Source organism: Vanessa cardui, chromosome 25 (genome assembly GCF_905220365.1).
Source record: "Vanessa cardui chromosome 25, ilVanCard2.1, whole genome shotgun sequence".
Lineage (NCBI taxonomy): Eukaryota > Metazoa > Arthropoda > Insecta > Lepidoptera > Nymphalidae > Vanessa > Vanessa cardui.
Window position 1 is genome coordinate 3,874,733 of NC_061147.1, and position 14,318 is coordinate 3,889,050.

Below are 14,318 nucleotides of genomic sequence, written 5' to 3' on the forward strand. Positions count from 1 at the left end.
AACTTTCTTGTATCGGATTTTCTGGCCATCGGATTATAAGTGAATTGAAAAGTAATTTGATTGCCCGTTTTTACGTACACACTTGTGGACTACATGTATACGGCGTAATATTAAAAAAAATGTTATCTTATTTAATATCCGTTTATTTTGTTCATATTAGCCATGACGTCATTTATTATTATTAAATTCGTGAAGATCATAATATAACAATTATATTAGGATTTCATATTAGGACCTATTATATGTATCTGTAGTGTATGTTATGTAAACGTTTGTAAAAGTATCTTGGCATATATTTAGGAAAAGATATGCCCCAATCCATCATTAACTAACATTATCAAATAATAATAAGCTAAATGTCAATTATTGTGCATTAAATAAAAATTGATAATCCGCACTCCCAATGTAGGTGATGCAGAATTATTTAATAATGGAAAATGAAAAAAAAAAACAACATGATTATATTTTTAATATACATATTTATTCATAAATTACGCGGTCACATGATATAAATTATTTACAATTAAATAATACAGTTAAATTTATATAAAAAATAATATTAACGATCATGGTCGGCTCGCGGACGACCGTTCCGGAGGTAGTCTGTGGTGGCGGACAGCGTACCCGGGGAATGGTCACCAGCGTTTTCGGACCCCGATCTAAGCAACATTCATTAAATCCAAGCTTTAATAACCGGAAGCTGCAATAAATATGTTAGGTGTAGAAAATAAATAACCATAACAACCGAATAAGTATTAGAACATTTAAACTTTAAACGGTGACTAGAGAACGCCGGACCGTTGCTCCGAGCGTCTTCTCGTAAGCTTTCAATAGGGTGTAACACTTAAACAATACTTAATAAATTAATAAATAATCATTTATATAAAAAAAAAACTCCTTTACACTAGGACTCCGAATCGTATAAAAATCGTTTTCCATTAATAATGTTCGCAAAATTGGTAAAAAAAATTGTATTCGGGGTGCCGCAAGGTTGCATCTTGGGTCCCAAAAATGTAAATGTATTCGGGGTGCCGCAAGGTTGCATCTTGGGTCCCGAGTAGTGTGTGTCAGTCCATGGGGGGGGGGGGGGGCGCTAGTTGTCGACGACGTTAAGGTAGAAGGCGGCGAGCGCGTCGCCCTTGGAGCCGACGGCGCGCGCGGTGTACTGTCCGGCGTCGTCGGGGTTGCTCTTCACGATCTCGAGGCGGTAGCGCGACGTGCCCTCCATTGTGAACTTGTACCGACTCGACGTCTCGTCGATCGGCTTGCCGTCCTTCAGCCATTGGAGCTGGAGTGGTGGCTACAAACACAATACATTCTTTATTGTAGAAGTAAGCAACAGCTTGTAATTCTCCAACTTTTAATGATTCAATTAGACACGTGCAGGTTTCTTATGAAATTTTCCTTTACCGACGAGCAAAAGATGAATTGTAAGCACATAGAAATTCAGTCACTATATGGATAATGGTACAGCCAAATGGGCCACCTGATGTTAATTGACGACCTCCATGGTCGAGTGGTGTGTACACAGGTTTTCATGGGTACGCCACTCTGAGGTCCCGGGTTCGATTGCCGGCCGAGTCGATGTAGATTACCATTACTTTTCTATGTTGTATTGGGTCTGGGTGTTTGTGGTACCGTCGTTACTTCTGATTTCCATAACACAAATGCTTCAGCTACTTACATTGGGATCAGAGTAATGTAGATGATGTTGTCTCATATATACCACCCGCTCATAGAATTTATAACCATTACTGATTAACTAGTGTGCTTGTAGTTACACTGACTCATGAAGCTCTACTTCCAGATTTACACAATGTCCTACCAGCAGTTTAAATAATCGATAACGATGCCATTACCTTATCCAGCTCCGCGCTGAACACGGCGGGCTCGCCACTGGTGACGGTGGAGGAGGCTGGGAAGTCGCGGTACTGCGGCGTGGCGGGCGTCTCTCCCGTCACCGCCACGACGAGCGTGCACGACGAGAAAGACTCGCCGGCGTCGTTGAACGCCTCGCACGTGTACACACCTGGACAACACCACCAGTTACCAAGCCGTACTTAAACTTGGTCAACAACAACAACAGCCTGTAAATTCCCACTGCTGGGCTAAAGGCCTCCTCTTCCTTTGAGGAGAAGGTTTGGAACATATTCCGCCCCGCTGTTCCAATGCGGTGGAATACACATGTGGTAGAATTTCTATGAAATTTGTCACATGCAGGTTTCCTCACGAAGTTTTCCTTCACCGCTGAGGACGAGATGAATTACAAAGACAAATTAAGCACCTGAATCAGCGGTGCTTGCCTGGGTTCGAACCCGCAATCATCGGCTAAGATGCACGCGTTCTAACCACTGGGCCATCTCGACTCTAAAACTTGGTCAGTTCTATCGATATCTTTATCTATGGTAGGTTAAATTTATATAAATACTAGCGACCCGGCTTCGCACGAGTGCAATGCTGATACCAAATATACTACAGATTTTTTTCTTGATTCTTTACTATATTGACCATGTATTATATACAAAAGAGTCTCTCTCGAATCACTCTATCTATTAAAAAAACCGCATCAAAAATTGTTGCATAATTTTAAAGATCTAAGCATACAGAGGAACAGACAGTGATAAGCGACTTTGTCTTATACTGTGTAATGAAGAATATACTATAATTAATTACGAATACTAATAAAACATAGACTAATCAAGTTTGCTGTATATTAATGAATATAAATATCAGTCATTTTGGCAAAATTTACTAAGCTACTAACATTACTAAGAAACCTATATTTCTTTTAAAAGTATGGAGATAATGTTCGCGTGTTAATATTGCGTGTCATGTCATGTCATACCGGCGTCCTCAGGGAATATCTCAGCGATTTGCAGCTTGTGTATGTTCGCCTCGCACGAGTACTGGAAGTCCTTGGAAGGCTTGATCTCCTTGTTGTTGTGCAGCCAGACAACATCGAAGCGTTCTGCGCCCGCGATCCTGTTCAATTCGATTAATTACATATTACAATTACTTTTTTGGACTTATTGAAAAACATACAAAAAATACTTCAATATTTTGGTGATGTCATGTATTTTGTGTCTGTCAACGCACATGTACAAAATATTTCTTTTAATCAAAACAAAAACACCCTATCCTATCCAAATGGGCACTTTTCAACAACTTTCCCACCAATAAAAAATCCCACACCTAACCCCCCCCCATAACATAAATCCTTATTGACATCACCATCAGTTAAAACTTAATTGACGACCTCCGTCGTCCAATCGTGTGTACACCGGTTTTCATGGGTATACCACACCGATCTAGAAAAGTTCATTAGTTTTCTATATTGCCTTGGGACTGAGTGTTTGTAGTGACGTCATTACTTCTGGTCTTCCGTAACACAAGTGCTCTAGCTACTGGCATTGAGATCAGAGTAATGTGTATGATACCCCCTGAGGGGGTGCGTCGTGTGTACACCGGTTTTCATGGATACACTACACAGTTGAAGAAAAGTTCATTAGTTTTCTATATTGCCTCGGGTCTGAGTGTTTGTGTTGCCGTCGTTACTTTCAATCTTCCACAACGCAAGAGCTCTGGCTACTCGCATTGGGATCAGAGTAATGTGTGTGATACCCCCTGAGGGGGTGCGTCGTGTGTACACCGGTTTTCATGGATACACCACACAGTTGTAGAAAAGTTCATTAGTTTTCTATATTGCCTCGGGTCTGAGTGCTTGTGGTGACGTCATTACTTCTGATCTTCCACAACGCAAGAGCTCTAGCTACTCGCATGGAGATCAGAGTAATGTGTGTGATACCCCCTGAGGGGGTGCGTGTGCGTACCTGCAGGCGAGCGTGACGGGCTCCCCGTCGCGCACGTTCTGCGAGCGCGCGTGGTCCACGATGCGCGGCGGCCGGTCCTTGGGCGCGCCCGCTGCCGGCCCATCCGCTGCCGCAACACACGACGTTAGCTCACACGTTATCATATCTTATCTTACATGTATTCAACTAGTTATATTCTTACATGTATAATAAACAAAAACAATTTATATATAGTTGAAAAATGTTAAATTTTTCATTTACAGGTGACAGTTAAAGTAACAGAATTGAGGTGATGGTGCTTATTTCATAAAGTATGGTAATTTTGAAAATGGAACGAAAGTCCATATCTAATAATAACAAAAGAACTATTCCCTCTCACCAGTATTATAAACTCAAATGCATTCGGATGTTTATCAGATAAACGAAATCAAACGATTGAACAGACTTATATGCAATGAAATATATATACGGATACATTTTTAAAATCAATTTAATTTACCTTTAGCAATGTGGCCAAGTAATGACTAATAACTTCTTTAACAAAAGCAATAAATGACAATTACTAGGAACCTACCATAGGACATAATTTATCAACTATAGGCGAAATTTTGATTAAAAACTGTTCAATGCTTACTTCTGACGGTCACGTTACACTTGGTCTCGACTTCTCCCTGACTGTTGATCGCCTTCAGGGAGTACACTCCCACGTCCTCAGGGAACACTTCGTTTATGACCAGCGACGCGACGCCATTCTTGTATTTGAGGTCGACGACCTGGTGACAGTTTTATTTTTAATTAAAATGACAAAGGCAAATCAATAAACCACCTAAATTAACAATGGTCATATTTGATAATGCTCATCTACCGTGGAAGTACATCAATAGTTAGGTTTAAAGAAGTTTATTTCCAAAAAGAACAAAGTTCGCTTACAAAGAAAATTTTAAAATTATAACTACAATTAAGACATTACAAATAATAAACAGTAGTGATATTAAATAAGATCAGTGAAATCATCTAATATATGGGTTCTTAATCGTTTTTTAAATACATATTTAGAGATTTTGAATTTACAACACTTAGAGGCAAAGAGTTATACAGCTGTGCTCCTTCAAATGAAATAATTTTAATGCCGTACTTGGTTCGAGTTTTAGATGATTCTAGTTTATCTCTGTTCCTTGTATGGTAAGAATGGGTTATGGTTTTAAAGGTAATTTGAGAATGAGTAAGTTTTGTTAATATAGTTTGGTTAAAATAATTCAATTACATAGGAATATTAATTGTGAAACCAAAATATACTGACCTCAGACGAATGCAAAGGTTTACCATCCTTAAACCATTCGACCCTGGGGTCAGGGTCTCCTCTAACTGCACATGACAGTAGTAGAGGGGCACCATCCTTAGCCGCGAAGGAGTCTGGCAACGAGCGGGCGAAGGAAGGCTTGCACATTGATGAATCTGATGCTGGTACTGGAAATATTAGATAAATAGATTATTACAAAGTTTTGGAAAATACATACAGATGTAAAGAATAGTTTTATTTTTAAGAGAACATCTTGAAAATATTAAAAGCAAATCAAAATATACGTGATTCAAGTAGGCTTTCATAAGCACTTTTAAATCGTCATTTAACAACTATATTAAGTGAAGCTACCACCGTTTCGGAAAGTAGATTCTACCGAGAAGAACCGGCAAGAAACTCAGTAGTTACTATAAAGACAAGTCGTTAAATAATCGTCTCTAAATAAAATGATTGGAACACATAAATCTACTATATTTAAAAGACGGAACTGTCATGTGATTCATAGTTATAATTTTAAATTAATGACTGACGAATTACGAGGATTTATTGGAGAAAAAATAACTCCATAAATGTAATTTCATTTAGGGTAACAAAAGATGTATTCCTTTTAAATATGTTCTATACAGACAGATAAATATTAATGAATTGTGTTCATCATTATTGAAATGCCATTGAAAACAAACACTGAAACTTTTGGATTACAAGGATATCACTAGACTTACGGACTAATTCCTTCGTCGCACTCCTGGACCTCGAAGCTGCGTCAGAGTCCAGCTTGGCGCCGTATTTCTTCTGCTTGCCAGCCTCTACTGAGGTCTGGGGCGAGAACTTCGGACGCGGCCCGGATGATTTGGCCGGCGGGTCAACTGTCACCTATTTAATTGTGTCATGAAATAAATGAAACAAGAAAACGCTTAAAATGTCCTTAAGTTTTGTAATACAAGTGTTTAATTAGTGATTGCGTCGATAGCATCAGCTATTGGAATATTATACAGCAGACAGCTTGTGTATTTGATTGTCTCAAAAACTTTCTTAATGTAAGAGGATTATCTATAACAAATAAAAATATTGACAGATTACGCCTGTAATGTATAATCCGTCTATATATATATATATATATATATATATATATATATATATATATATATATATATATATATATATATATGTATATATAAAACAGTGTATTCGAATAAGTTACGTCGATTTTAAAAAACCGATAAATTTCCTTGTAAAAGTTTTACTTAAAACAAATCCTTGATGTGTGACAGAAGTTACCTTAGTCTTGGTGATTATCGGCGCAGGCGCAGGTTTGAGGGGTTTCTCGATGTAGCGTCTCTCGCCCGAATACAGGAGGTTGTGGGCGAGTGCAGCTTGCTCCTCGCTTACTACTTCGCCTGGAATTCAATCATGGGTTTAGTTTACACGCTGATGAACCATTACATTTATAACTTTTGACGGTGAAATTAATAAAAGAAAAATTATTTTTAGTTAAATTAATTTAATTTAATGTCAAATATGACATCAAGTATTGCCTGACCATTCCACATATTTTACCATAGGCTATCATTGCCAATCATCTAAATATAAATTAAAACAACCTAACAAGCAATTAAAGTACAGTTAGCAAAATCATGACTATTTAAATATTTAACACATGAGTTATCTTCTGCATTGATAAGACACCAAAATATTAGCAGTATTTCTCGATTCAATCACGAGCCATCAAGACGTTCTCTTATAAGAATTAACGAATCGTAAGCGCCATATTTTTGGAATATCATCTGCGCAAGATCGGCTCACAAGAAGAAAACGACCATTCCTAAACATTATAAATTAGTGGACCCTCACCTTCAACGATGACGACGCAAGAGGTCTCGTCCGTTCCGTGCACGTTGGTAGCGATGCAAGAGTACTTGCCGCTGTCCTCCGGCCGGCAGTCAATGATCTCCATGGTTACCACGCCGTCGGACTGGGTCATCGCGTAGTCGTATTTTGACAATTCGCGTTTATCCTTGTACCTGGAATTTAAAGTGACGTTTGATTGGATTACACATACGAAAAAAAACAACCATCGTTGATATAAACACTCCGTTAGGCATTAATTGAGTGAGCAAATGGACTACAAGCAAACCCTTCCTGATACTGTTGTGGCTGTAATATCTCTCACTAAAATGTCAATCCAAAATACAGATATTAAATTTTTGACGTTTGATATTAGGAACACCTATGAATAGGGGTACCCCACGTTCCCAGTTGATCTTGCACAAAGTCCTACTAACAATATAACTGTTAACTTGTGCAATATGGCGCCCAAACTTACCATTTAACCGTGGGCGTGGGCTTGCCGCTCAGACAGCAGAGCAGCTTGCAAGTGTCCCTCGCCTGCATGACACGCGGACGCAGCTGGAAGGTGAAGGAAGGCGCTGTCTCGCTCCATTCCTGCCAGAAGGTGTACGGCAGAGGTTCGCGACGACGAGGCTCTTCGGAGACGTGTTGTCTCTGCACTTTGGGAACCGCTGAGGACAGAAATGATAAATTAACATCACGGTCCCTTTGTCATAGTTAAATAAGGCCTCCTTTCCCTTGAGGAGAAGGTTTGGAACACATTCCATCACGTTGTTCCAATGCGGATTGGTGGAATATACATGTGACAGATCAGTCTATGAAATTAGACACATACATTCCCTCACGATATTTTCCTTCAACGCCGAACATGAGATGAATTATGAACATAAATTAAGCACATGAATATTCAGCGGTGCTTGCCTGGGTTCGAATCCGAAAACATCGGTTAAGATGCAAAAATGTCTTAAAATACTTTTTTATTACCTCACTTTCCGAATAGAGAACATTTCTCAGTGTTAAAATCCGGTTAAATAAACAAAATGCATAAAATATCAAACAATCTATCAATATTTTCATCCGTATCAAATTACTTTTAAACAATCAGATCCACGAGTTTATTTCATCAAATTGTAACACAAGTTTAAAGTCAATCAGTTTATAACTCCCTGACTAGAACGAGATTTAATTAAATCCTAGACAATCTAAGAGCCAATGAACTAGGCTTAAGAATAGACACATTTGTGACCTAGATTTAAACGAATCAACTTTTCGTTCGTACATATAAAATGTCTTACAACGGCTGTTAAATTTGACATGCGTAATTATACCAGTGTAACAAATACACATATTAAAAATAAAGTTTTATTATTTATTATACAGTGATTTTATTATTTATAAATGAGATTTAATTTATATGTATGTCATAAAATAAAGCTAATATTCGAATAACACATTGATTGTTTTTTTTTTAATATGTAACTACAGGTTGTGTTAATAAGTCATTATTGTAATGACGAAATTTTCTATCGGTAAATTAATATAATCCTCCTAAAATATTGCAAACATTATATTACAGTTAATCGAACTTGTTATACTGCTTACACTTATATCTTAACCAAAATTATTTGATTCTTGAAATATATTTAATAGCAGATTAAGAAGAAGAAAAGATGCAAGAAATAGCGCCCCACTACTTATTATTACTATTAAAATTAATTTAGGTTTAAGTAACACATTAAATCAGTTTCTCTCAACCTTAAAACATTTAACGAGGCTCCGTTTAACAAAACTGCTTTCAAATATTACAAAATTATATGATTATCATTATTTCAATTAATAAAATCGCGCTACTATAGATAGATAGTATTCCACACAACATAGTGTTACCATACTTAAAAAAAAAAAACGTTGACAAGCACTGCATTAAACAATAACAAGTATTAATCATTAAATCCAAGACGCTCCCTATAAATCTCTCGTCAAGACGCGCACGCCATGACAGCGCGCCTCTTGATAAACGATCTTATGTTTAATGCGACAAATTGTGGAGTCTTTTGAACTGGCATATTTATTAATTGGCATTTAACTAAGCGGACGAATTTAGGTTTAATTGTAATTGTGAAACCGATGTCTAATGTCAGAGAGGAATTTATTTATACAACACACATCGCACTCGTTTCGAATGTTGGATTTGTGATTTACTAACACTTGTAAGACTTCGTTTTATTACAATTGAAATATATTAGCAGGAATTTTAAGAAATAGTGTAAACATTTAAATGATAAGGTGTTTTATTTTGGAAATATCTTTGTACTTTTATGCCTATTTATAGGTGGACATCCCAACGGGCCTTACGATGGTAAGTGGTCACCACCACCACATGGGCGAGAAATATTAACCAATCCTTACATCGCAAATGCATTACCAAATTAGAAGTTTAGATTTTATCTTTCCTGTAACTTTCCAGAGGATCATAGACCCTTTAAATCGGAACAAAATAATGGTAAGTATTGCTGTTTCGCGCTAGAATATATGACAATCTTGTACCCAAATGGACTCGCACGAAACCTTACCACCACGTAAAATTAATAATAAAAAGTATTATTATTTAAAAAAATATCTAAACCTAAACGGTTTTATCTGTTTTCTTTTAAATAAACTATTAATATTCATTTATTAATGAAATTTTAGCTAGTGAAACAACACAAAACGCCTGATGGAAATTCAATAGCACATATTTAATTGAGCAAGTACTTACTGATAATTATGCTTCGTGTGATGTTACTTTAGATATAAAGGTAGCATTTCAGTTTAAATTACTATTAAGGTTGCTGATTGTATTGAATAATCTAATATAAATTTATTTTAATATGGCAGAAGAACAACTAGATGAATACGGTAATTACTCTTAGAAATAAAGTAGTAAGCATATATTTTTTTGTAAAAATTTACTATGAAATGCAAGGTCCTTTCTACGAGAGTTTTATTGTTCTTATTTGATTACTATAAAATCCCAAATATACTAAATATGGTCCATTTATGGTATATGATTAATTTGCCTATAAACTCTGACTGATAAACGATATCAACATCAATGAACCGTTAATGACAGGCTCTAATCTGGATTTGTCTATTGTGTCTAGTTAGACATACACAATTAAATCAATGGATGGTACACGCTTAGGCTAACAAATAAATAATGGTGAAATGTTTTTGTAATACCTAAATGAGAAAAATACCAAAAAATATATATATAACAAGGGATAGAGCGTCAGAGGTTTTAGTGTATAATAGTTTTAAGAACATGACGTCACAAGCATGATTAAATGAGTGTTCTTGTTGAATATTTAAAAGACAATAATTATTAGTATCAGCAACCTTTTTACTATATAACGTTTACTGTAACTATAATATTGGGCATATTGGTTTACAAACATTTGATAACTTTTTTTATCCATACATATAACGTTGTCGACGGTTTCATACATTTTGCACGAAACGTACTATTATTATTTTTCTAAAAGTTATAATTATAAAGTAGTACTTACGTTGTACATTCAAAAAGACGACTTCTTCCCTGAAGCCATAGTGATTCTCAGCCCTGATGATGTACTCGCCGCGGTCCTCTAACTTCGCGCGGTTGATTATGAAGTAGTAATCGTCGTTCGCGTATCTGTACACACATTTTATGCAACATTATATACAGGGTACACATTTGTGATAGTTTATGAAATGGTTAAAGAAACATAATAATAGGGTGTTTTTTTTATTATTTTAAATGGTAGCTGAGAAAATGGGACATGATGGTCACCTTCACTTCCAGCTATATTATTTCATACTGAAAGAAACACACAATGAGATCTAAGGTAAGCTCATAATTGTTCCCGTGCACTGACTCACTCGCCCTTACAACCAGAACAAGAGAATACATAGTACTGAAGTTTCAGATGGTTTTAACTTCTTGTAAAACGTGAACACATTCTATATATATTCATAATTGTAGTCTATATATGTTTGTGTATTAATTATTTAATGATAAAAATATGAATAAATATAAATAAATAAATATAAATATGAGACAATATCACATACATTACTTTGATACCAATGTAAGTAGCTAAAGCACTTGTGTTATGAATATCAGAAGTAACGACGGTACCACAAACACCCAGACCCGAGACAACATAGAAAACTAATGATAATCTACATCGACTCGGCCGGGAATCGAACCCGGGACCTCGGAGTGGTGTTACCATGAAAACCGGTGTACACACCACTCGACCACGGAGGTCATTAATTTGAAACAAAAGAACCAGAATCAAAGTGTTAGGGTGTGGTGTCAAGCTGCGCGTGCGCACCTCTTCATGTACTTGACGGACTGGCGCAGTTCGCGGTTGTTGTGCGACCACGTGACGGTGGGCGCGGCCACGGCGATGATGCGGCAGTACAGCTTCACAGATTGCCCCTCGTAGCAGAACGCCGACTGAGGCTTGATCACGAACCGCGGCGCCGCCTGCCGACGGTCTGCAATCACACCACGGTTGGGTTAATCACAGACACGTTGGTGGAATTTGTGATAGTCATTACACGAAAAGTCGATAAATTCATAACAACAACAACAGGCTGTAAATTTCCCACTACTGGGCTAAGGCCTCTTCTTCCTTTGAGGAGAAGGTTTGGAACATATTCCACTACACTGTTCCAATGGGGGTTGGTGTAATACACATGTAGCAAAATTTCTATGAAATTAGACACATGCAGGTTTCCTCACAATGTTTTCAATCACCGCCAAACACAAGAAGTAATATTTTTAAGTACCTACAAATTCAATAATACTTGGCAGGATTTGAATACACGCAATCCTTATTTATTACTAGGATATCAACCCAATTTAAACATTAAAAAATAATTAAGATCAGTTGTACTTTCAAAGACAACAATTTTTAATGGATAAAACCAAAATTCCTTACCGAATTGTCCGTCGTATATCTTCCACTTCTCGATGAGGAGTTTGCGTAGCGAGCTGTATTCGCTGAGCCTTCCGATCGGCAGCACGAATGATGACCAGTTCTGTTGAACAACATCAGGTTTAAATATCATAGAATGCGAAATTTTATCCACAACTTTGCACTAACTTGCCTTTTACAATTTTTTGTCAGTAGTGATTTTCTTTCATGAAATAATTGGACGGACGGATATATGTACCACCTGATGGTAAGTTGTCACCACACATAGACATTGTCACCGTAAGAAAAAATCACCTTTCCGTAAATGACCTTGAAACTTGGGTACTAAGACGTTATGTTTCTTGTACCTATAGTTAAACTGAATCATTCGCCCATCAAATTAGATCACAAAAGTACCAATCATTACTGTTTGGGATAGAATATATGATGATTGGGGGGTGGTAGTGGTGATATTTCATATTCAACCGAAAACAACATATATTCTTTAAACTAATTAGCTACTAACAAAAATATATCTATCCTTTTGTAACAGTACTCGCGAAAAAGAGATAGCGATATAGAAATACACTATACATATAATGAATAGCAAGTATGACAAACCTCGTATCTCTCCCGCAGCCTATTCCTCATCTGTTCGTATCTCCTCGCCTGTATGGTGGCGGTGCGCGCGGCTGTGGCGTCTCCGGCCAGCCAGCGGTGAGCCAGGCACTCGTGGGCTGTCATACGCTTCCTGAGGTAGGGGGGGGGTCTTAGTCGTTGGGCACGTGAATTGGTATGGGCAATATTACACATGCTTATAAATGTTAATTGGAGTATCAGAAGTCAAACTGTTATCAAACAAACGATTCAAATTTGGAATGGAATTGTAGTCTCTATGTAACAACAGTATATCAAATTAATATATACAAAATGTAACCATAGTAATCTTTGTCAGTTATCAATACTAAGAAAAAATTATATATCAATTGCAGACCCAAAAGCTTTACAGTACACATTACAGGAATGAAACATTTTTGCCTGAAAAACCTTTCACTAATATGTCACATGTCGCTTGAAAATTTGACCTTGAAATATTTTGACTTTAATAATTTCTGGATTTACCAATATCTATGATACTTAATAATATAAACTGCAGTTATTTCATAGGTCATTATTATCTTGACAGTCTTTCGTCTATTAATATGGATGGTAATAAAGCTTTTAAGTCTTTATATAAAGGTAAAATATATATCAACGATACTTACTCCTTGTTCTTAACGAGAAGTCTCCTGATGAAGTCCTTGGCATCATCAGACACGTGCTGGAAGGCTTCCTCGTCGAACTCCCAGTCGCAAGCCTTGACGTTCTTCAGCGTTTCGATGTCGTTGTTACCAGCGAACGGTGACAGACCAGATAGTCTAAGAACGGAAGAAATTGGTGACCATATAGACCATATAGACTGAATATATCAAGTTGATGTACAGTATACAAATATAGTAACAGTTAAAATTACACTATTATATACTAAACGTAATTATTTTCCCTACCACCAACAGCGAAACGAATAACAGACAAAAAAAAAAAGAAAAAGCTAGAGATATTCTCGCTCTCTTTTCCTCTTTTCAACACTCAACAAGTTCACATATATCGTGACCATGTTGCGTAAAAATGATTAGAAAGTAGACCCACTCCAATTTGGATTAAATCAAGTTTCAACATAAGCTATATCGGGCATCAAGCAGATATTTATTGAAAATCCATACGAATCTTCTTTCGATCGTCTTTTCGAGAGCCAGGGGGCCTTAAGGCTCCAACAGTGAGTACTCACAGCACGTAGGAGAGCACGCCGACGGCCCACATGTCGGTGTAGAAGCCGACGGGCTCTCGCTCCACGATCTCGGGCGCTGCGAACTCCGCCGTGCCGGTCGAGATCTTCACCACCTCGTTGGGGTCCAGCTTGGTCGCCAGGCCGAAGTCGATGATCTGATGGAAAGAAATTTAATGTTTAATAGTCATTACGAGTTTATATGAACGTTAATATGGAATTAAGAACGATTTGAAATATAAATTTTATTGAGATTCTTGAAAGTTTTTATTAATTAGTATTACTCAGAATAATAATAATATATTTGAAATGGACTCGACGAAATATAAAACCACATCGAAACCATTACATATTTCATTAATTGAAAAATAACAATCAGAAAGAAAGAAGTTTTAGTAAGGACACATCCCGATGGTAAAAAATAGTATTAAAAAAAACGAATATAAAGAACATACGTGATAAATAGGTGTGCCATACATCTTCTAAGTAGGGTTTTCAAGAACCAAAAAACAACAACAACAGCCTGTAAATTCCCACAGCTGGGCTAAAGGCCTCCTCTCCCTTTGAAGAAAAGGTTTGGAACATATTCC

General features: G+C 36.9%; 1 protein-coding gene across 1 annotated transcript in view; it reads right to left on the reverse strand.

The window, feature by feature from the left end:
• Positions 1-459: 459 nt before the first annotated feature.
• Positions 460-14,318, reverse strand: part of LOC124540563 (twitchin) — a 110,366-nt gene continuing 96,507 nt past the window's right edge. Inside the window, exons 138-153 of the mRNA XM_047118239.1 lie at positions 13,732-13,886; positions 13,169-13,321; positions 12,525-12,654; positions 11,928-12,027; positions 11,316-11,481; positions 10,506-10,630; positions 7,433-7,628; positions 6,961-7,130; positions 6,388-6,506; positions 5,832-5,982; positions 5,110-5,276; positions 4,444-4,582; positions 3,831-3,936; positions 2,846-2,982; positions 1,860-2,029; positions 460-1,300 (exon numbers count right to left, since the gene is read on the reverse strand). Coding sequence (XP_046974195.1) covers positions 1,094-1,300; positions 1,860-2,029; positions 2,846-2,982; positions 3,831-3,936; positions 4,444-4,582; positions 5,110-5,276; positions 5,832-5,982; positions 6,388-6,506; positions 6,961-7,130; positions 7,433-7,628; positions 10,506-10,630; positions 11,316-11,481; positions 11,928-12,027; positions 12,525-12,654; positions 13,169-13,321; positions 13,732-13,886 — 2,391 coding nt within the window. The 3' untranslated portion in view covers positions 460-1,093. The remainder of the gene's footprint in view (positions 1,301-1,859; positions 2,030-2,845; positions 2,983-3,830; positions 3,937-4,443; positions 4,583-5,109; positions 5,277-5,831; positions 5,983-6,387; positions 6,507-6,960; positions 7,131-7,432; positions 7,629-10,505; positions 10,631-11,315; positions 11,482-11,927; positions 12,028-12,524; positions 12,655-13,168; positions 13,322-13,731; positions 13,887-14,318) is intronic.